The 24,736-nt window shown below is 39.1% G+C and overlaps 1 protein-coding gene across 1 annotated transcript; it reads right to left on the minus strand.

The window, feature by feature from the left end:
* Positions 1–2,928: 2,928 nt before the first annotated feature.
* Positions 2,929–16,243, minus strand: GRPEL1 (GrpE like 1, mitochondrial). The gene is made up of 4 exons (XM_020992280.2): positions 16,113–16,243; positions 11,030–11,192; positions 10,119–10,200; positions 2,929–3,600 (listed from the first exon to the last, which is right to left on the minus strand). Exons 1-4 carry the CDS (start codon positions 16,172–16,174, stop codon positions 3,254–3,256), a joined length of 654 nt encoding a protein of 217 aa, XP_020847939.1. The 5' UTR covers positions 16,175–16,243; the 3' UTR covers positions 2,929–3,253.
* Between the last annotated feature and the right edge of the window lie 8,493 nt (positions 16,244–24,736).

The following is a 24,736-nucleotide window of genomic DNA, read 5'->3' on the forward strand; positions in this document are numbered from 1 at the left end:
TAATTAAAATGTGTATCTTTGATAAATGAATGTTAGGCATGTAAATATGCAACCAGAATTACCGTAGTGGGTGGGGGAGGGGGAGATTAGAGTTAAATTGTTGGTAAATAAGTATGAATAGAAATTATAGCAGTTGGAAAGCCTTGCTGCTAATTAGCCTTGTGTCCTTGGATATGTCAGTTCACCTTTCTGGGTTTTGGTTTCCTAATCTTTAAAACGAGTGTTGGACTGCTACTGATATCTAAGGTCTTGTCTAGCTCTAAATCCCGTGTTTCTGTATTACAGGCAGAATGTCCCTGACCCATGTACTTTGAGAGTTTGGAAGGGACTTCATAGGACTCCATTCCACCTTCCCAGTTATCCAGCCTTCATTTGAAGACCTCGTTGAGCCCCTCTGCACAGATCCTTTTTCTTACAGCCTCTAAATCTTCCATAAATTTCTCATAGGAGTTTCTGTCCAACACTAGGGGCCTTATGATAATTTGTAGACAATCAGTGTTGCTCCAGTACAGTTCATTAAGCCTCTGAGGTCTCTTCTTGTGTGCAAAGCACTGTTGGTAATATGCCATTGGCTACTTAAACCATGCGATAGCCCTACAAATAAAACCTCCGTTTCCTCTAGGCAAAACTTGTAATTTTTGGATATACCTTCTCAAGTACCCATTAGCCAAGAGGCTTGCTTAACCTCATTAATAAGCTTTTATTCTGATTTGTGGTTGTTTTAGTCATGTCCAACTATTTACGACCCCATTGGGGGTTTTCTTGGCAAAGATACTGGAGTAGTTTGCCATTTCATTCACCAGCTTGTTTTACAGATGAAAAACTGAGGCCAACAGGCGTAAGTGACTCACCCAGGGTCACACAACTAGTAGTGTCTGAGGCCAGTTAGGAACTTGGGAAGATGAGTCTGATTTCAGGTCTGGCACTTTTCTAAGCAGGTAGGAGTCAGTGTTTCTGAATACTAAAGGAGATTCACTCCATAACCTCTTCACAGAGTTATTATCAGCACCTCGCATTTCTCATTTTGTCCACCCGTTTTGGACCCAAGAGGTCAGCCACCTTTTGGAAGCTGTCCTTACGATCCTTAAACTTCCTTGTTTCTTTTTCCCCCGACTTGATTCTAGGTCCTTTCCCACCTTGATCTTACCACTGTTCTATGAGGATGACTCTCAAAATTACATACCCAGTCTTTACCTTTCTTGAGCTTTGGTTCCCATCTACACCTACTTGCCGGTGCCCTTCCTACATGTCTGCAACTAATCAACACGTATGTAGTGGAACTCACCTTGCTCACTAAACCTGCCCCCTTTTCCAACTTCCTGATTTACTTTGATATTACTACCTCATTCAGGCTATAAGTTTGCCATTTTAAATGTCTCTATTACTTAAAACATGTACTCGTCAATTCTAAATGTTCCTCTAGCTTAGCTTTAGACCTGATATCATACTCCTCCCAGCCCCCATACACTTAAAACTATTCACTACCCTAATTTGGGTCATCACTGCTCATTTGGATTATTGTAATAACCTCCTAATTAGTTTCTATTTCCAGTGGCAAGTCCCTTAACAGTCTATCCTTAATACAGCTTTTAAAAGAATTTTCTCAATATACTCATATGATAGTCATACCTTTAACTCCTTAGAGCCTGGTATTTTAAGGCCATTTATTTACTTTTCTAGCTGGATTCCATGTTACTACTCTTCATGTACTCCACTTTCCAGGCAAACTGCTAGCCTTACCTCTGCATGTTCATTCAAGCCTTCCTTCTCCCATGCCTAGAATACAAGCCCACATCTCTGGGAACATTAATGTCTTGTCTTCAGGGTTCAGCTTAAGGGCCGCCTCCTCACGTAGTCTTCTCTGCAACCCTCCAACTCAAAGTGTTTAATGAAATTTTCTTAAAACATTCTGCTGCCATACACAAAACAACGCAAGGTAGAGTTGTCATGTCTCTACCACTGAACTCTGAAGGCAGGAACTGTCATTTTTAATCGGTCCCCTGAGGATCACATAAATGGTAGATGCATGATGTTTGCTGAATATAATTGAAAATAAAGTTCATTGTAATTGGTACAGCAATTAAAATGTGTATGTAAAAAACCTAAGAGTTAACATGATTTTAGGGCTTTTAGTTTTGAAATGTCAAAGGCAGCTAATATGAGGGCCATTACTATTATAACAAGAACATAACCCAACAAATAGAAAACAAATGCCAGAAAATAGGAAAATCAGCACAAATTAGGCCTTTAATCCTTTTAAATAATAAATTCAAACAATGTTTTAAAAAGCACACCCAGTACTTGGTTCCTAAACTCTGGGAAAGCAGAACTTACTAAGGAATGTAAAATTAAATACATTTGTTGAGATTATTTCAGACACTGACTTCAACATACTTCTACTTTTAAATATACACTCCAAAAGGCTGCAAACATTTTCCCAGATTTTGAAGGCCAAACCAAATTACTTAACTGGCAAAAGGACAGCTGTAAAAATGAGAAGGACTACTAAAAATGATTTACCTAAAGGTCTGAAATAAAACCCAAATGATGGGGAAATTATTAGTGATAGTTGGATAATATGTAGTACTTAGATATTATTTAAATAGCTTCTTTTTTGAAGTTCACATAATGGTTCAGAATAAACAGCACTATAGACACATCAATGTATCCCCAAGGAAAAGCTAGAAGCCACCAAAAGTTTTGGCAGCAAGACAGCAACGTAAACAAGGAACTGAAGTACACTTCTCTCAAATATCATTATAAAATGTGTTGCGGAGAGAAAATCTGTTGGTTTCATCTAGTCATCTTATCAATTTCAAAGAGCTTTTCTCATAACCTTTTCATAGTACAAAAGAAAAAAAAATCCAGATGAAAAATAAAAAAAACAAAAAAAACCCATAAATCTGTCTGGCCAGCCACACTGCAGAATTCCTGGAGACGATTTATTCACTGAACATACCTTGTAAGTAGCCAGGGTTATTAACAGATAAAACATTATTCAAGATACTATACAAGTACAAGAGTGCCTCAGAGGCTCTGCTCTTTAAATATACAACACTAAAATCGATTTGCAGACTTTCCAAATTGTTCAGTTCATTAAATAATGCAATTTCAAGACTGGGTGAATTTTCTGTTGAGCCACTGGTTACTTCCATGAAGAGTGAGAAAACGTGAAAAGTGTTTGAAGGGGAAAATATCCATTTAATAAGCCGTATCACATTCGAGCGTGGGGAAGAGTTAGAAAGTTAGACTGCTACGGTTCTTTAACCACACCTACCAAAGCAGGTCTCAAGGTTCGCCCATGTAGCTTATACCCAACTTTGGTTACTAGTGCAATGGTGCCAGGCTCCTTCCCCTCTACTGGAGTATGGAACAAGGCTTCATGTTCATAGGGATCAAATTTGGCACCAACAGGATCTAGTTTGAGCAAACCATGCTTTTTGAACACTTTTTGAATCTGGACTTCAGTCATGACAAGACCCTCATACAGGTTCTTCAAATGTGGGTTTTCTTCCTTTATTTCCTCTTTTGGGACACTTGCTGTTGCCTTTTCCAAAATGTCAGCAACTTCTAATAAATCTTTACAGAAACCTTGAATACCTAAAAAAAAAAAATGCAATTGTATTTTTAATATCAACTCAAAACTTTATAATTTTACACAGTAATCACAAATGTTATCTGTATATGCACATAAGGATAAATTTGTCAGAAACAGTATTAAAGCAGCTTGATACAGCTGGAAGGGCACAGGACTTGGAATCCAGCCCTGGCTCTGGAACTTAATAGTTGTGTGACTTGGCAAGTCATACCACAAGGACTGTATCTTTTTTCTCTATACAATGGGCAAAATACTTGCATTCCCCTATCTTCCTTCTCCTACCTGGGATGATTTGCTACAGAAATCTGAGATGCCACAACTTCTCTAGGCCTAAAAAGTTAGGGGCAAAAAACTAGATAATTACGAAGGTGCCTTCTGGCACTGACATAAGATTCTACATATGGTAACATTTATTTGTATACGGGGTGAAAAAGCATGAAAAATTTTAAATATGGCTCCAAATCAGGGAGATTTAGAAAAATAAAGCAAACCTGAGGTTCTTCCAACTAACAGATTGAAAAGATAACAAAAAAAGTAATGACAGTATATTGTGGCTGCTGTGGGCAAATAGGCCTGTTTATATGCCATTAGTGAGCTATGATCTGGTTTGGCCATCCTGAAAGTAATTTGGAATCATGTCCCCCAAATTACTAAACTGAGGCCTATTATCCCCAGGAGATCAATGAAAGAGGGAAAGCTCTTTTTATGTACAGCACACTTTTTAAAATGGTGGCAAAGAACTGGAAACTAAGGAAGGGACCATTTATTTAAGAAGAGTTAAACAAATGATGGTATATGAATGTAAAATTATTATGCCATAATATGACAAAATGGATTGATTTTAGAGAAATCTAGGAAGCTTTGTATGAAATGATGTCAAAGTAAATGAGCAGAACCAGGAGATCAATTTATACAATAACATTATAAAGAGAAACAACTTTGAAAGACCTGAGAACCAAGAATGTTACTCACTTCGTGACAGGTGATGGATTCAAGATGAATATATGCATTTCTGGACATAGCTAACATGGGAATCTGTTTTGACTATGCATATTTGTTACAAGGGCTTTGTTATTCTTTTTCTTTTCCGTGGGAAGATAAAAGGGAGACAGAAAAGAGAACAGAAGCCAGAAAGTTTTGCAGACAAGTACAACAGTTTTTGAAAGTTACAGATCAAACTATTATAGACTTTCTTAAAAAGTTATATATAAACAGAGACTTGCAGTTTCATGTACAATCCTCTTTTCTGTTCTACTATTCACAGGAAAATGTCCATGGACACTTTTTTTCCCTTTTCGTTCTTTTTTAAAAGGCAATTGGGGTTAAGTGACTTGCCCAGGGTCACAAAGCTAGTAAATGTCAAGTGTTTAGTCTGAGGCCGCATTTGAACTCAGGTCTCCCTGACTTCAGGGCTGGTGCTCTATCCACTGCGCCACCTAGCTGCCCCTGACAACTAATTCTTAAGAAACTTTTAGGGGAGGGTAGAAAAGTTCCCACTTGTCCTTCTCCCCACACTCCCAGAAATGGTTTGTGAAAACAAAAGGCATCAATGAGTATTTTCAAAAAGAAAAACTTTCAGGAAGAGTTTGGAAAATAAGATATACAAATGAAAGGAAAAAAATTGGTCCATTTCAATTCCATTAAAGGAATGAGAAAAACTACATTCTGAAATACTGAGTCTTAAAAACAGGAAGCTAAGTGCAGGCATACAAATGAAACTTAGCTGAGGGTTTGGTTTTTTTTTTTGGGAAAGCTAGCAAATTAAATACTTGCTGAATGCCTACTATAAGTTTAGGTTTTGTGACATGATCCCTGCCCTTAAGGAGCTTAATTGGGAAGATAAGTCAAATAGATACAAAATTTAAAATAGAATTCAGCATGTAGCCACCAAATTACAGGTAGCTTTCAAGTTTTCTTACATGTGGCTTCAAAAATAAAATGTTCAAATAATAAAGTGATTATTAGGGAAGAGAAAAATAAGAGAATAAGCATGTATTAAGTGCCTACTATATACCAGGCACTATGACCCTTTGAAGTAGGTGCTGTTATTTTCCTCATTTTACATTTGAGGAAACTGAGGTAAACAGTGGTTAAGTGAAGTATCTGAGTAAACTGAAGCTTCCTGATTCTAGGCCCAGAGCTCTATCCCCTAGTCACCTAGCTATCAAAGTGACAAAATGATTAAGTAATGTACTGCCAATTCTCACCTATAATACTAAGTACAGATTATTAGAATCCTGGATAATTTTTAAACATGTAACAACAAATGTACTTGGAAGAGAAAGTACAGTAGATCTGTAACAGTTCATTTATATGTGTTACTCCTTCCCAGAAATTATCCCCCATTCAGCATAGAATGGAGGTGACCAAACTTTCACAAAAGCTATGCCAGAGGAGTACAAACTAGTGGGTCCTACCAAAATGGAAAGAACTCAAGTGACCTGGCAGGTGATCAACTATGCTTGTCAGTGAAGGACTAGGCTACCCAAGTTAAGGAAGGCTTATCAATAATGGAATTCTGAGTACTACAGTGACTTTGAAAGGCTGTCCACTCAAGCCTTTGTGAACTAGGCTGTGGACTAGGTCAGTGGAAGGAAGATACAAACTAAAAATCATTCAACAAACATTTATTCCGTTAATACTCTTGGGCTAAAGTAATTTAGAGTTTACCTTACAAAATAACTTTTGGCTAGGTAGAGGAAGAAAAAGAAGTCTTTAACATCTGTACTATTTTTCTTTGAGTTTATGAATTCAAGAAAAGGTCTTAACATTTTCAAATGCATCCTAGCTGTAAAGTTGAATCCCTACTGGAATAACTAAACTTCCTTTGTATCAACTTTTAAATTCAATGCCATACCTTAAGAATTAAATCTGATCCATTCCAGAGGCCACACAAAATAGCTGAGCTGCTTTCAGAAGGGTAGTAATAGTAGATGGCAAGTACACTGGTCTAGGCACCTGAGCACCCTGGTTCTATTCTTACCGACCTGGGTGATCTCAGGCCAGCTATTCTCACCTCCCTCTCTGGGCCTGTAAAAGGAGGGTATGAGACCCCATTTCAGCTGTTCCTTCCAGTTTTGAATCCTATCATTCTAGATTTATTGGTTCCACCAAATGACATAACTGTGTATTCCAGCTTAAGTGACAGAAGACTGAGGCCATCTAATGGCAAATCCCTTCTCTTCATCCTTCTATTTTGTCTTTTCCTTGCTGAAGGTACCCCTCTCCTCCATGACTTTGCTCTATAAACCACATACTCACACATCTTCAATGTCTCCCCTCAACTGGGTCATTTTCAGCCTAAAAACATAGTACTTCTGACTCTAATTTCCTTCCATTTCTCCCTGTGCCTCACTCTTCATATGGAATAAGCACTGGCTGAGTATCTGCTATGTGTGAGGCAATGTGCTAAGCATTTTACCAATATTCCTAAACCTACTTTTTATCCTCAACATTACCTTCAATCATTTCACTCCATTCCTAACCTGTCATCCTTGCTGCTCTGGTCTCACTTTCCTCCCTTCAAAAACCTTATGTAATGCTTACAATCAGTTCAACTTTACCCTTTCTTTTCTTCAAATCCTATCTGTTCATTTCCAAACATTCTAACTCCATGGGCTGCCTGCTCCTACTCACTTCTGGAAGAAGTGCTGATTGGGTCCAATACAAATTTGTTATCTATTTTCAAATGATTCCTCAATGCTACATGGCAACCTTTTCCTCCACCCTGACTCTCTATCTCCTCCAACAGACTGCTGTCACAATCATCCCCTTTTCTAATTTTCAACTTCACCATATCCTCTGGCTCTTGTTCTGTTTCCAAACATGCCCTAACCTTCCTATCGCTGGACTCTATTGTCCTCTCTCCTTCCTTTTTTCCAGTTACATTCTAAAAAACAAACAAAATAAAAATCTATACTCCTTGACTGAATTTTGTCACTTCCTACTTACTTCTGAACTCCCATTCTGTCTCCTATCATTCCAGGTTTATTGTTTCCAACAAATGGCATAACGGTATATACCTGATACATTCAAAACAGAGCTATCTTTCTTTTAAAACCCACCCCTTCTAAACCTCCTTATTTCTGTGGAGGGTACTCACTGCTAATATTTTAGTCATCCAGGTTAGCAACCCTGGAACCATCTTTGATTCTTCCCTCTTCTTCATAAATAGTTTATGAGTCTATCTACACAAACACTTCTTAAATCTCTTTCCTTCTCTACACGCACTCGGCCACCACTACGTGTTCCAGCCCTCCAATCACAGTGCTACTCCCTAACCCAAGGCCTTCCTTCACCCTCTCTAATTGTTTGTGCTCTAGTAGCTCCACATTACTTTGTATTTATGTTGTACTGCCTTCCTGAGGCAGTAGAGTTTATTTTCCTTGGTAGAACATAGGTTCCTCCAGGGTAGGGACTTTACTTTTGTCTTGGCATCTCTAACACCAAGTACAGTTCCTAGCATTAAGTATGTGCTTAACAAATGCTTGTGGTACTGGAATTTCAATTCAAACAGCACCCCCAAGCTCAAGAACACAATTGTTTCTTGGCAGACGTCATCTTGCTTAAAAGAAACCATAATGCAGAGATTCCCACTCAAGAAAATAATCAACAATTCACTGATTAAATAAGGGAAATTGTGAGGTTTATTTAAAATAAAATACAACCCCCCAATCCAATTATCAGTAATTTCCCTTTAAAGTAAAACTAGTCTTAGATAAAGAATGCAAAATAAAATATTCTGCTAGGAAACAAAGCTACAATTATACCAGACTGAGCTCTTTCTCTGTTGCATAAAGTGTTCATAATTTGTGCTGTCAGAAAAAATTCCCACACCAAGAAAGGCCCCTGCCCATAATCAAAAGCATTCTTTGTGTATTTATGTGAGTTTCTGGAGGACAAGGACTCTATCATATTCATCCTACCATGCATTAAAGTTTAAATATTGTTATTCTCTTCATAGAAACCTTGTGAGGGCCTAGAAGCATTTCCTCATTTAATCGATAAGGATCCTGAAGTTAAATGCTTGTTCAAGGTCCCAGAGTGAAGCCATAGGGAAGAGGCTGGGATCCTCACATTGGCCCCTTGCCTCGGCCTCTGAACAGCATCTTGCAAGGTGCTGGTAAAAAAACCACTTAAATAAACAATAAAACATTCCCTTTGGAACAAATAAGCAGAAGGTAGCAGAACATAATCCTACTCCAGTGTTTCAAGGATATGATTGTCAGTATAAAGACAACCTCTGCGAGTTTCTGTGTACACAAAATGTTTTGCAAGCAGCCAGTGCAGACCTTCCTTCTGTGAACTATTGAAGGTAGTCCTGAGAGCACATTGTCCCCAGGCTTGAAGCCTTTCCGGTCTGGCTGAAACACAGCAGAGCTTGTGTTCCATTAGAAAAGCCTTCAAGAACCAGGGTCTATGCTAAGTAAGAAGAGGCATCAAAGGAGGAATATAGGAGAGAATTAGCAATGACAAACTTCCCTAGAGCACTTGATGTTTGATTGTAATGATTTAATGACTAAAGCCCTACATCAAACACATTTGAAATCTTGGGTACATTAAGCTCAAAAAATCAATACCACAAAATATTATGTAACTTCTAATTATAAATGTCAGGTAACAGATCCATGTGATCCTCCCGAGTAGTACGATAATGAGTAGTACTACAAGCACACATCACTTCCTGTTATAGCTGGAGAGAAATACATAGTTTGAAAAGTGAAATTAAGGATTTATTTGCTTGATGGGATCTTCTAGGCTGTAAGTACTAATTAATTTCATATTATTCTTAAAGCCTAAATAATAGAGAAAATTCTAAGACTGCAAAAAAAAAGGAGATTTTATACATATTTGGTCAATCTTACTATCTTTGTAAATGTATGTAATCCCTTATCTCTAATTAAAAGCCACAAAACTTTAAAACATGCTCTATCCCTCCTACCAGTTGCACTTAGCAGCAATGCAGTATATTTGTTTAATGACAAAGATAGGAAGTACATTAGTCCTATTATTTTTTCATAGCAACACTAACTAGAAATGAAATATATACATGTGTTCTCTTGGGTATTTACCTATACTTGTCAAGAAGAGTTAAGTGATTTATTTGGCCAGTAAGCAGAATTAGGGCTGAATCCAGGTTCTCAGCCTCTAAATCCAATACTAATTGCTTAACATTTACATATAATTACTATATAAAAATTAGGCTTTAAGTGTCAGGTTAATTTTGTTGTATACTTCACTTTACCATAACACCAAACTCTTTGTATATAATCCTCCTCAGACACTCCCCAACTCAATGTAAATGTACCTCAGGGAGTGCTGCCTTGCATTTGCCCTGTTCCCTTCCCTATTCTGCTCAATGCAGCACCTGCTTCCTTTGGGTGTCCCCAACTACAAGTTTTCCAATTATTTTTTCTCACATTAAAAAAAAAGGGTAGAATTCCTGTGGAAAATAAGTTATACAACAAGTGTACTCTTGTGAATAAATGTGATAATTTTTGTATTTTTGAGGATCACCCACCATATAATTTTGCCTCTTCTACTAATTTCTGGCTTCGCCGTCGCAAGTTCTCCGTATCTGCTAAGGCTCGCTTGTACTTCTCCTAAGATAAAGAAAAAAAGTAGATTACTACCTTATATCACTGCTCCTTTGACAGTAAGTGATGGAAGAATTGATGGAACTTTCAAGCTAAGGATGGAACAAGATGCCAAACTATAAAACATTTTAATACTGCTACTGCCAATCCTTCTTTACCAAAAAATAAACATACCCAGGGGAAAAGGATAAAGAATAAGCAAGGATGAAAACCAAAACCTCATTAAATAAAGTACTCACACTCTTTAACTGACAAACACAGGATATTACTCCAGGGAGATTACAACATTCCAAATTTTCTACTCAAAAGTATCAGCAGAACAACTCATGATGCAAATGGGCATCAAATTTCATTTTCAGATTCTTTTTTGTGTGTGATGCCAAGGAGCTAGGAAAGCTCACCTGGATCTATCCCATCCCTCTCAAAAGATCCAGACTTGTTCAATGTCTCAGAGCAAAAAACATGTCTAGAACCTAGACCTCCAGGAAAATATTCTAATTTTAGAAACGATAGTTATTCTGAACTTGGCAAACACCAAATATGAAAATTTCCATAAGAACAAAAAAAGAAACTAAATATGAGGCTAAATCTCATTACATATACTTTAAAAGTATATATTCAATTAAACAAATTGGTTCTTAAGCTGTCTTCCTTGTGTTTCCCTCTAAACTTGTTTTTGATCTCTTCTGTGCATTTTCTTAAAAATACTTTATTAATACTTTTCTTTTTTTTGGCAGTAGGATTATAATCATCTCACAAAGCAAGAAGCAGAACTAGGATGAAAATCTAACAGCCTATGTTACCTTACTCAGTAAGTGCCCTTCAAATATCTTACCAAAGTTTCTTTCAGCTGTTCTTCTAATTTGACCTTCTCTTCAGTTAGTGTCTTTTCTGTAGAGGTACTATCTGTCTTCTGTTCATTTTGACTCGAGTCATCTTCTAAGTTCTGGCCATTATTTTTCTGTTTTGCTGCTGTACAGAGGAGTCTAGAAGAGGTCCTGAAGAAAATTCAACAATGTTAATGATTTTCACTCTTTAAAGAAAATGAAAGTGGACCTGTTAAAAATTTTCATTCATATTATTTGCCAGAAACATGAGAGGGAAAAAAATTGTCTACTTAAGTTAAATACAGTTAAACTCTTGGATATATAGAAGATGCTATGATTAAACTTGTAAATTTAGTTTAAAAAGTACAATGTTGTTGTTCAGTCATGTCCAACTCTTTGTGTCCCCATTTAGGGTTTTCTTGGCAAAGATATTGGAGTGGTTTGCTTTTTTCTTCTCCAACTCATTTTACAGATAAGGAAACTGAGGCAAACGGGCTTAAGTGACTTGCCCAGAGTCACATAGCTAATAAGTATCCAAGGCCAGATTGTACTTAGGAAGATGAGTTCAAGCCTCTTTAGATGCCAGTTTGATAGGATAATGGCTTTGCCCCTCAGAGCTAAAATAGTACCCTCCTTTGTTTCCCTTCTTTCCTGGATATTTAATCACCCAGGGTAGGCACTCACCCCCTAATGCCGGGCTATTCTAACCCTACCTCAAGTCTCTCCATAATCCAATTCGTTCTCTACTTAGCCACCAAAATGATCTTCCTAAAGTGCAAATCTGACCATGTCATCCCTTATTCAATCAGCTCTAGAGGCTCCCTATGGCCTCTTGGATCAAATATGAAATCCTGTTAGGCTCACAAAGCCCTCCAAAACCGGGCCCTTTCTTACCTTTCCAGTCTTGTTACAGCTTATAACATCCTCCAAGCCTACTTTATAAACCAGTGACATTGGCTTTCTTGCTGTTCTTCACATATGGCATTCCATTTCCTGATGGCTTACCCCCACACCTGGAATGCTCTCCCTTCTTATCCATTTCTAAGTCCTTCCTGGTCTTTCAATTCTCAGTTTAAGTCCTTCCTTTTGCAGTTAGCACTTTCCTTCTTTTATCTTCAAGGTTTCTTAGTATACATTTTATTTGTACATGATTGTTTGCTTATTGTTTTCCCCATTAGACTGTCCTTGAGATCAGGGACTGTCTTGCCTTTCTTTGTGTAAGTACTGAGGTGCTTAGCAAAGTGCCTGGCACATAGCTGGCACTTAATAAATGATAGTAGGCTGACTGTACTATTCATCAGCAATTATATATTGTCCTATTGTCTTGAACTATTAATTAAATTTTCATTTAATCATAGAATGTCAAAGAGGAAAAGAACCTTAGGTCCTCTAGTCCAATGTCTCATCTAACACAGGAATCTTTTCTCTAACATCCCTGACTGACAGTCACACACCAACACCTGAACACTTCTAATCAGTCAGTAAGCATTTGTTAAGTGCCTACCTTGTACCAGGCACTATGCAAAGCACTGGAGATATGAAGGCAGAAGACAGCCCCTGTCCCTGAGGAGCTCATAATCTAATAAGGGAGACAACATTCTAAAATATATGTACAAACAAGTTATATACAGGATAAACAGGAAATAATCAACAGAAGGAAGGCTCTAGGATTAAGAAGGATTGGGAATGGCTTCCTGTAGTACATGGGATTTAAGTTGGTTTGTGAAGGAAGCAGAGCGGTCCAGGTCTGAGGGACAGCCAGAGAAAATGCCTGAAGCTGAGAGATAGAGGGAATGGCTCAAGGAATGGCAGGGAAGCCAGTGTCTGGATTAAACAGTATGGGGTAGGGGGAAGGAAGTTCTAAGAATGTAAACATAGGTGGGGTCTAGGTTGTGAAGGGCTTTGAATACTAGAAGACTCAGTATTTTAAGGTTGAAGTGACAAATAGCCACTAGAGTTTAATGGGGGGAAGGGGCAGAAGTGTGAAAGGTGAAGAGTTGGGGGTGTGTGTGTGTGTGTGATCTGCACTTTAGGAAAATAATTTTGGCAGCTGAGTAGAGGATGGACTGGTGTGGTGAAAAACTTGTAGGGAAAGCATGAGGAAATGAGGGCCTAAAATGACGGGAACCATATTTGAGAGATGTTAGAAATCTGAAATTAATAGGTCCTGTCAACAGATTGTATATGAGGGGGAGGAAGGGGTGTGTGTGAGAGAGAGAGAGAGAGAGAGAGAGAGAGAGAGAGATTGATTAGCAATGAGTTGGGGCTAACACCTAGGATTTGAGCCTGGGTGACTGGGAGGATGGTGGTGCCCTCAATAGTAATAGGGAAGTCTGAAGGGGGCAGTTTGAGGGGAAAGATAATGAGTTTAGTTTTGGACATGTTGATATTGAGATGTCCAACAGGCATTTGAAGACTTGAAACCATAGGTCAGACAACTGACTTCTATGATAGAGTCCTATTCATAACTTCACAAGAGCAGCCTCATTCCATTTTGGGGCAACTCAAATTGAAAAGAAACTAATTTCTATATATTAGTTAAAAGAAATCTGCCTCCCTCTAACTTCTACCTACTGGTTTAAGTTTTCCCTTCTGAGGCAAGCAATTTATTCTCTTTCATTTTAAGAGCCAGATTACATTTTTAAAGACAGTTTAAGGCTAATCACTGGCAGAAACAATATTAAAAACTGTGGTATAAAGACTAAATTCAGAGCTCTTGGGGTTCAGAGCAGAGAAGGGGGAAATTACAGTAAAAGTTTGCTCACATTTTCCCAGTGATTTTCCCTAATGACCTTCTAGCTCAACCCATATGTGACTTGCTAAAAAAGACATTTCCACTCAAGCTTCACTTACTCTGTTCTTCACATCAAATTAGTCATTACATATTCAACACTACTCATGGCAGTGGAAGATGGTTTTGTAAAGTTTTAGTCTATGTAATGGACTGAACCTCATGATGGTAAATGCTAAGAGTGCCTTACATTTCTTTGTATCCCCTACAGTAGCACTGAACAGGAAAAGTGTACAATAACTATAGATTTGAACAAGCCCTTCCTGGGTTGGCTACATAGTAGGCTTTTCAGTAATTGTCAATTTAACAAGCTATCCTCTAACCAACCTAACTCTAAGATGCAAACAACTTTTAGCAAGGAGAGAGAGGTCAGGGTGCTTTCCCTTATGAACCTTGGACTATAGTGCACTTTTAACTGTTACTAGATGTAAACCCCTTTGTTAGTATAACATCTGTGTTCTTGATTTCCCAGTGTGAAGGTTAACACAGCTCAGCATTTTCACAACTGTCTCAAAAAGCTCCCTTCCTTCCTTCCTTCCATTTAGTGACCTCAGACGAAATAACAGTAACTCAGCACTACAATAGTGTCAATCGATGTTTCAGATGTACCAGAGAATTTCTGGGTATGAAATCTGCCTCAGTTGATCTAAAAATACTTTGTATTCCTCAAATGTATTTTAAATGAGGTAAATTATGTTCAGTGTACATGTGTATTTTCTCCTACTAGATTTAAAGCCACACTAGGGAACATTAGGGAAAGATTTTAATGATCTTTGTATCTTATCAAGAAACTAGCTCTGCAGAGTAACAGGTGTTACAATGTTGATTTGAATCAGCTCTTCCAGGTCTGGATAGAGAATAAGCTTGAAGTACCTGGAAGCAGAGATTATGTATGTGTCTGTTTGGTTTTTTTTTTTAGGCAACTGGGGTTAAGTGACTTGACCAGGATCACACAGCTAGTGTCAAGTGTTTGGTCTGAGGTGGGATTTGAACTCCGGTCCTCCTGACTTCAGTGCCGGTGCTCTACCCATTGCGCCACCTAGCTGCACCCTGAGATTGTGTTTCTAAAAAAATACTCAGAATGAAACAAGAGTTGACCCAAAACTTTCTAACAAACCTAACTCCTTTCAACAGACAGGTGAGAGTGGAGACCTCTCTGATCCTGGTTCTCGTTACATTTGAAACTATTTTACTACTCTACTGGACAGGAAGCTACACAACGGCAAGGGTCATGTCTTATTTACCTTTGTATTTTTCCTAGAACTGAGCAGTTATTGGTGAAATTCCATTTCACAACATCCTGCCTGTCCCACCCTACATCGGAACTTAAGATCCTTGAAGACTGAGATTATTTCATCTTTTTATCTCTACCATCTAGCAGTGCCGTAAACACTATTGGTATTCAATAACTTCGTTGAATTAACCATGTGAGCTCCGTTCATTATTAAATGCCTATTACATTCGAGATAAAAGTTTCTGGCTTCAAGGAGCTTATGGCCAAATGGGGAAATACAACATGCACAGATAAAGCTCACATAAAATAACACCTCATTTACGAAGTACCTTCCTCACAATCCTGTTCCCCTTACACAAGCACTATTGTTCCCATTTTGCAGGTGAGGAAAACGTAGCTCCAAAGGTTTCAGTTACTTGCCCAGGGTCACACTGCTAGTGTCAATCACAGGGCTTCCACCTTCAAAAGCCGGGTGCTCTTTCCACTACACCCTCGCTGCTGCTGCAAAAAAGTCCAGACAGAGTGCTATGAAGCAATCTGAGAACACCGCTGTGTTGAAGGAGCCCGTGCTTTTTCACTTGGCCGGGGTGGGGGGGAGATAGCCAGAAGTATTTTTTCTCCCAAGTTCAGGGTCAGGAGAGAGGATGAGACCCACACAGTTGGAAGGGATCGGACGTGTAGGTGGGGGAACGTGGAGCTAGGCTAGGAAAAGCAAAGGGATGGGGTGAAGAGGGGCTGGGAGGCAGAAAGAGGAAGGGGCCCGGGTGAACCCAAACCCGGGGCGGTCTTCGGCGCTGGTGCTGGCGCTGGAGGGAGCCAGGAAGGGCAGAAGAAGCGACGGGACAGACGAAGCCTGGGCCAAGCCGGAGCCGCTACCACCTCTGGGGAGAAAGGCCGGGCACTCCAGCCCCGCGGTTCCCAAAGCCCCTCACGGTCCCGGTAGGCCCCTTCCCTCGCAGTCAGACACCCAAGACTGCCTGTCTCCAACGACGGCGCGCGAGAGGAGGGTGACAGGAAGACGAGGACCCCGTCCTCCCCTTCAATGGAGAAGCCTGCAGCCTCTTACCGCAGCGAAAGGGCGATCGCCGGGAGAGTCCGTCGCACCAAACCGGAGCACTGCGCCGCCATGGCCACCCCCTCAGCCCTGACTTGCCCCTGATACTACGCACGCGCAACGGCACGCACGTTCACATCCACGGAATCTCGTCCTAGCGCGAGACAGATGCGCATCCACTCGGGCCCGCGACCACAGTTTTAACCAATTAGATCTTGTGCATCCCTTAATGGACAGAAGTCATTTCGCCAGTCCTTGTGTCCTATGGGCGGAGCTGCCCGGTTGTGGGCGGGGCCTGACGACGGAATGCGAGAATCTTCTCAGTCATTCCCCGTGGTTAGGCTGAGAAAGAGGGGAAAGGTGACGGGAGGGGGTGGGAGAGTTTCCGGGTCTGGGCGGAAGCGAAGCGAGAACCAATGCAGGGAAAGAGAATGGGGAGAGCCAGAGAACGGCTAGAGCACTGCACGTGCGGGTTTGCTGGGGGGGAATAACTGCCATGCCGTCGCCGGAAAGGACCTTTGCAGACATTCAGTCCTATCCTTTAAGTTGTATTTTGGAAGAAACTGAAGAAAAACGCTTGAAACTGAAATAGAAAACGCCAACAACTCAGTCCTGTGGGACCCAGCAGTCCCAGCAACTTGATGAGATAGGAAGGGCACGTGTCACCACCCCCTTTTACCTATGGAGAAACAGGTCAAATGACTTGCCCACGGCCACGGAGCTAGTAAATGTCCGAGCAGAGATATAAAATTTAGCATTCGGGTGCCAATTCACTTTTCAACAGCCAAACACACGTATACACTTCAGTACTGCAAGGTAGATGGGGGTATGGTGGAGAAGCCTACACCATGTGCTCCAGGACAGTTGGAGGAGCGAACAGTCCTGGCTGGGAGAATCCCGGAAGGGAAGCTTCTTGAAAGGTGGATGGAGAAGGATTTCAACAAGCAAAGACTGGGAGGTCACTGACTATAGCAATACACAAAGGCCAGATGAGGGCAGTGTGGGATTGGAAAACAGCACTGATTATATAAAGCACTGAATCTTATAAACCTTCAAAACGGTAAAATTAAATAGAACCGTTTTGTTTATATAGTAAAGGACTCATTTGAGTTCACAGAGATTCTGGAGAGTTTCTCATCGGGTGCCTTCAGCAGGAAGATGAATTGTACTTACCCAAGTGGAACTTAAGAACTTGGGCTCCCTTTTATGTATCTTCCTCAGCTGTAATGTAAGTTCTTTGAGGGAGGGACTCTTTTTTAAATTTGTTTTTATTTCCAGTGCTTAGCACAAATAAAGCCCAACACATTTTCTCATTCTCTCCCACCCCACCAAAGATCAATCACTGATCATATTAAGCATCGAGTTAAAAACCTAAACCGTTGAGTTAAATAGACAAGCTTTACTTAACACAGTAAGTGACTCAAATCTGAGTTCGCAGAGTGTAGAGACCATCTCACATCCTGATGTCCTATTGTTCGGCCAGACACCTATATACAGATTTACAATCTTACTTTGGATGGAGTCCCAGAAAGGCAGAAAGCTTAAATCTGCTCCACACAGTGCCCACCTGCTCTGAAGAGCTGGTAACTATCTTCTCATTGAGGTTGGACACCTGTGTTATCACTGTTGTCCATTCCAGAAATTGAGTCCTCATTGTTGTCAGTATTCTTATTGGCAAACATCTTGGGTCTCCCTTGAGAGACCCAAGCTGCTTGAGCAACTTGAGTGATTATACCAGAAACTTAGCTAGCAGTTTTATGTTACTTTGAAGTCTCCAAGACAGTAAGTGTTTCCCTTATAATAAATGTTAGCTATTATTAACATTGTTATTATGATACCTGGTTCCTACAGCTCCACCCTCAACAAAAAAGATTTCTTCAGATGACTCTTTCTTGGGTTGTTCAAATAGATCTTTTCTTTTTAAACTTGCTTGTGTTGTGTCCACAGCCATTTACCCCACCCTCCACCAGCATTTGAGTGATTTCCCATTTATGTAAGTACCTACTGAATTTTTTTGGAATCTGGAGATGAATTCAATATTCTTCTAAGTAGCTGGGTTGGGTTATGGACATTGCCCTGGCTGCTCCTTGGAGAGCTCCAAAAGGCAGAGAGAGGGAGACAAGAGCCATTGACGTGCAGTAGCTGCTTCCAGATTAAATAACCTGTGACTTGGAGGGAGAAGGGGAGCCCCTTTTACCTAAGTACCTACTATGTAGAAGGCTCTAAGTGAGACCTTGCTCTACCTTCTTGGAGCCAAACCATCTTGGCAGACAGGCTAAACCAGGTTGAAGGTAACCAACAAGCATCAAACCTGTCAGTGAGTTAGGAGGATGTCTCCCTCAAGCTTATGAAGAGTTCCCCTTGACAAATGGGCAGATGAGAACAATTTGTTGTGGCAGCTGAAGGAGGCACTGTGGAGCATTTAGAGCTTGGTCAGATATTGAAGATGCCAAGATCATCCACTGTATCCTGGGCCTCAACAGTTGTCTTGACTTTTATCTTGCCACTGGACTTTCACATCTCTGGAAGAGTGAGGCTGACAACATTGGGCAACTCTGCCTTACTTAAATCCAATTCACTGGCAAGTCAAGACATTACCCTAGAATGTCATTGGTCCTCTTTGAAAATGAAGGACAAACAACAGCATGATAAACCTGGGAAGAAAAAGAGGAATAAAGGAAATTATTTTAGACTTCAAGGAGTTTGTGTTCTACTTTGGAAGTGAGGGGAAAACAACATATATACAGGCAAATGTCATATGAAGTGGGAAATGATGGAGGTAAAGGGAAGATTCAGAAAAAGTGCTGGGGGACTATTTAGGGATCAAGAAAATACTTTGAGCTGTGAAGGTTCCATAAAAGGTGGCACCAGAGGTGAGAAAGAGAAGAAAGAAGATAAGGATTCTGAAAGGAAGAAAAGGGTTTAGAATCAGGGCATGGAGGGCAGTTTGTGTGAAGGTGCAGAAACAGAAATGTTGATTACTAGCAGATCTTGGTATTCCAGTGTTTAAAAAGGACTAATGTGAAATAAGGCTTGAATGGGAGGTTGGTGTTTGTGTTTTATCCTAGAGGCAAAAAAGAGCCACTTGTGATGAAGCAGGCCAGTAAATCAGCCAGTATTCAAAGAGGTGCCCTTTGGTACACTTTGCCATTGTGCAAACAGTTGAATTTTGGTGTGGCCTGAATCGTTTGCCAGCCTCATAGCATCACTCAGAATATTCACAGTGAGTGAACAGTTAGGGAATTTAAGAAGTCTCAAACCAATTTTAGAGGTACTTTGAAAATGAGAAGTTCTAGAGCCCCAACCAGACCATCGTGTCCTTTCCAGCTTTTATTAATTAGCACTGTTTCCCTATGTTTCAGTACTTTAAAAGATTCATGATTTTATCAGTCTGGGTGCTCCCATTTGTGCAGATCTTAATATTTCAATGCTTTGGTTAAGAATTTTCATGGGTTTCTGTGGTCAAAAAAAAATTTGTCCCCTAATGATCTGATAAGTCTCTATGTACTTAACTTTTTAAGACCAACACACACTCTGTCACCAAGCTCATAGTCCCAGTGACTAAACACTGTGCTCTGCACAGTAGTAAGTACTTGTGCCTCGTGTAGACAATCCAGAACTTGTGTTTCATAGAAATTACCTTTTAAGGGGTAGGTAAGTGGTGCAATGGATAGAGCACTGATTCTGGAGTCAGGAGTACCTGAGTTCAAATCTGTCCTCAGTCATTTGACACTTACTAGCTATATGATCCTGGGCAAGTCACTTAACCCTAACCTTGATTTCCTTCCCACCAAAAAAAATAGCTTTTTAAGAACCTAAGGTAACTCCTTGCCCACCTTGTGGCATCAAAGGAGAACTTTAATGAGAGGGAGATTATCAAAATCAACTCATCTCAATTTACAGATGGGAAAATAGATGGCAGAAAGGAAAAGTGACTTACCAAAGGCTATACAGCTTATTAGTACTAGAGCTTGGACCAGAACCCAGTTGTTTTTAAAGGCCAGGCCAATGTATTTTCCACCATTGCGCACTGCGTGGCCATACTGTAGAATATTTAACCTTGTTATGATAAAATACCAGTAGGGGCAGCTAGGTGGTACAGTGGATAGAGCACCAGTCCTGGAGTCAGGAGGACCTGAGTTCAAATCCAACCCCAGACCCAAACACTTGACACTTACCAGCTGTATGACCTTGGGCAAGTCACCTAACTCCAATTGCCTAAAAATAAAAAAAAATAATAATAAAATACCAGTGTTTCATGTTCCCCCAGTGAAAAAGAAATAGATCCTATAAGGGCAGATTTTTTTCTCTTTCTTTGTTCTTATATTCTTTTTCATCTTTATTTTTCTCTCCTCTCTCCAATGTGAGTTCAACCTTATTTGACAGACAGACCCAGAGAGGGGAAGGAACTTGATCAAGTCATGTGACAACTAAATGGCAGAGCTGGACTTAGCGCTCTGCTTGGTGCTTTCTGCACACAGTGGGCATGCCATCTAATGAAATTATTCAAGTGATGGACTGACATGTTAAATAGAATAGGGCCAAGAATAGTTAGTTACCTTGGGTATCAGCTTCCACTTAATCACTTAGATTTTGTCTTTTCCAATATAAAGATCCTTCTGCTTGGCAGAGAGAACAGAAGCAAAATAAAAATTGAGCAATTCAGTCTTCTCTCTGTTATAAGTTATCAGTTTCTCATCTCCCCAAGCAGAAGACCAATCCCTTCTTTTAACCTCCTCATTTTCCCAATATTGCTTTAACAAGCAACTTTTTTTTTGTTTTTGTTGTCCTTACCTTCCTTCACAAGCCTAATTCTGAATTTTAGTAGTAGTTACAATATTTTTTTCCAAGATCATTCTGCTCTTATGTTCATCCTCTGTTATCTGCACTTGCTTGCATCTTCTACACATTTTTTAAAAAAATCTAAATTGTTTGTGAAAGCCAGTGCAACCAAGATTAGAAGGAAGGTAGAAAATTGGGAAAGAATTTTTACAACCAGTCTATCTGATAACGGCCTCATTTCTAAAATATATAGAGAATTAAGTTAAATTTATAAGAATACAAATCATTCCCCAATTGATAAATGGTCAAAGGATATGAACAGGCAGTTCTCAGATGAAGAAATTAAAGCCATCTATAGTTATATGAAAAAATGTTCTAAATCACTATTGATTAGAGAAATGCAAATTAAAATAACTTGAGGTACTATATCACACCTATCAGATTGGCCAACATGATAAAATAGGAAAATGATAAATGTTGGAGAAGATGTGAGAAAAATTGGAACACTAATGCATTGTTGGTGGAGTTGCAAAACAATCCAACCATGTTAGAGAGCAATTTGGAACTATGCCCAAAGGGCTAAAAAAATGTGCATACCTTTGACCCAGCAACAGCACTTCTAGGGCTATATCCCAGAGAGATCATACAAATGGGAAAAGGACCTACATGTACAAAAATATTTATAGTAGCTCTTTTTGTGGTGGCAAAGAATTGGAAATTGAGAGGATGCCCATCAGTTGGGGAATGGCTGAACAAGTTGTGGTGTATGAATGTAATGGTGCTATTGTGCTATAAGAAATGATGAACAAGCTGACCTCAGAAAAACCTGGAAAGACTTGTTTGGTCTGATGCTGAGTGAAATGAGCAGAACCAGAAGAACATTATACACAGTAACAGCCATGTTGTTCGATGACAAATATTGATAGACTTCTCAGCAATACAAGAATCTCAGACATCTCCAAAGGCCTCATGATGGAAAATGCTATCCACAAAGAAGAAAGAACTGTGTAGTTTGGAATGTAAATCGAAGCATACTATTTGCTATTTTTTTCTTCTGTTGTGTTTTGTTTCTTCTTTCTGGTGGTTCCTCCTATTGGTTTTAATTCTTACCTACAACATCACTAATGTGAAAATATGTTTAATAGGAATATATTTGTATAGCCTATATCAGATTGCATGCTGTCTTGGGTGAGGGAGGTGGGAAAGGAGGGGGATGAAAATTTAAAACTTAAAAGCTTATGGACGTGATTGTTGATAATTCAAAATAAATTAATTAAAAATTAAAAAAATCTAAATTGGTCTGTGGGGATCTCTGCTTTCATGATGATATCTTCAGACAACTCTCATGTGTTTTCCTCATTGGAGTTATTTCCTTTTGTTCAGAACTTCCACTGATGATTAGGAGAAAAGGAAAAGAAACTTATTTGTTCTAAAATATTTATAGCAGCTCTTTGTGGTGGCAAAGAATTGGAAATTGTAGGGATGCCCATCAACTGGAGAATGGTTGAACAAGTTGTGGTATATGATTGTGATGGAATACTACTGTGCTATGAGAAATGGTGAGCTCAGTGATCTTAGAAAAACATGAATAGACTTGCATGAAATATTAAGAGTGAAATGAGCAGAACCAAGAGAACATTGTATACAGCAACAGCAATATTATTTTAAGAACAACTTTGAGTGAATAGGTCATTTTGACTATTATAAATAGCCAAATTAACTACAAAGGACATATGAAGGATGACACTATCTGCATCCAGAGAAAGAACTGATAAATAAAAGTATATGTAGAATGATTTTACATACATATCTCTATCTATATCTACATACACATTTATGTTTAATGGTAGCCATCTCTAGGGCTGGGTGGGGAGGGGAAGGAGGGAAGAAAGAAAGGAAAAAAATTACATGACAACTTATATATTTAAAAGGAATAGCAAGTTATACATAATAGATTTGCAGTTTCATGTTGAATCTCTTTTAAAAATTATACTATTATGGAAATGCATGTTTTATTACATAAATTATAAATTAATATTTTAAAAAGAAAAGAAAAGCTCTTGTAATAAATATACACAGTCAAGCAAAACAAATTCCTGCACAGCTATGTCCAAAATATATATGGTTCATTTTGCATTTTGAATCAATTTCCTGCCTTTCAACAGGTAGATAGCATGGATCTTTATCAACACTTCTGGTCCTATGCTTTCCATTGAAAGCTTCATGAGTGATTGTAGTTGGAAGCAGTTACCTTGGCTAACCTTTGATGATGATTTCTTTGACCTCAATTAAATTGGTCCTCAGATGAGAGTTACTTAGTCCCTTCCCATGACTTCCCAGTATGTTAAAATTTTTCACTGTGTGTTGTGGACTTGAAGGTCACAGGCTGCTATACTACACTGAGGCATCAGAGAAGGAATTGGGGGAAGGAACTGGTTAACATGTTAAAGTTTTGCACAGAGCAAGATTTTGTTTTAAAGTAATGAGGATTAAATTCAATCTCTCAACTGTCTGTGTGAACTAAAAGAGATGTGTTTATATGTAGTGTTTGGGAGCCTCTTATGCATTTAAATGAGGAGAAATAGGGTCCTTTTTAGTAGTCAGAGTTCCCAAAACATTGTGATTAGTCTTTAAATTACATTTCATTAATAGTATTTAAGGGAACAAGGAAAAAAATTCCTTGGAGTATATGAACTTTCATTCACTCAATTTTCTTTTCAAGAAATAATAGCTAATAATAAGAACTAGCGTTAGGATAGTGCTTTAAGATTTGCAAAGTACTTTACACATTTTATCTCATTTTGATCCTTACAATAACCTTGTTGGGTAGGTGTCATCCCTATTTTATAGATGAAGGAAGGTTAAGAGACTTGTCCAAGGTAATACAGCTAGCATTTGATTTGAACTCAGGTCTTTCCTGACTCCAGAACTCTATCCACTATACCACCTCCCTGCCTTCTGTGTGTATTACTTTCTGTGTACTTCATGCACAGTGGGAGACAAGATGAAAAGAATTTTGGTGAGGCATGGTCTCTGCCCCCATAAAACTTAAAAGTCTAGTAAAAGAAGAGACAAACACAGATAACTACAATTCCAGATATTCCTAAGTACGTTAATAATAAGTTATTTTGGCTATTATAAATACCCAAATTAACTGTAAAGGACATATGAAGAAAGACACTGTCTGCATCCAGAGAGAGAGCTGATAAGTAGGTATATAGAATTATTTTACATATATAGATATATATGTGTGTGTATGTATATATATATATGTGTGTGTGTGTGTGTGTGTGTGTGTGTGTGTGTGTGTGTGTGTGTGTGTGTGTGTGTATGTACCTATTTCTGTCTAATGGTAGCCATCTCTAGGGCAGGGTGGGGGGAGGGTAAAAAAAGGAGAAAAAAAGAAATTTACATGCTAATTTTATTGTATATTTGAAAGGAATAGCAAGTTGTACATAGCAGATTTGCAGTTTTATGGACAATCATCTTTTTATTGTACTACATTATGCAAATGCTTGTTTTGTTCCATAAACATGCACTCTGAGGAAGGATAAAGAGAAACTCCTAGAAAAGTAGCCCCACAGTCTGTTTGTCTGTCTCTCCCCCTCCACTCCCTCTGCTACTCTCTCTCTCGCCTTCTCTTCTCTCTGAGCTCTCTCTCTTTTCTCTCTCCTTTCTCCCTCCTTCCTGCTCTCTCTCTCTGTCTCTCTCCCTCTCCACAAAGAAGGGCTTCTCTACAGAAGGAAGATTAAGTAGTCTGACAGTTGTATGATGGATGGATTGGTGTGGGGAATAGAAGCAAGATATATTAGGAGCTATTGCAGTAGTCCAATCAAATCAATAAACATTTATTA

This window comes from Phascolarctos cinereus, unplaced genomic scaffold (genome assembly GCF_003287225.1).
Source record: "Phascolarctos cinereus isolate Bilbo 61053 unplaced genomic scaffold, phaCin_HiC Scaffold_9;HRSCAF=440, whole genome shotgun sequence".
In the NCBI taxonomy this organism is placed as follows: Eukaryota; Metazoa; Chordata; class Mammalia; order Diprotodontia; family Phascolarctidae; genus Phascolarctos; species Phascolarctos cinereus.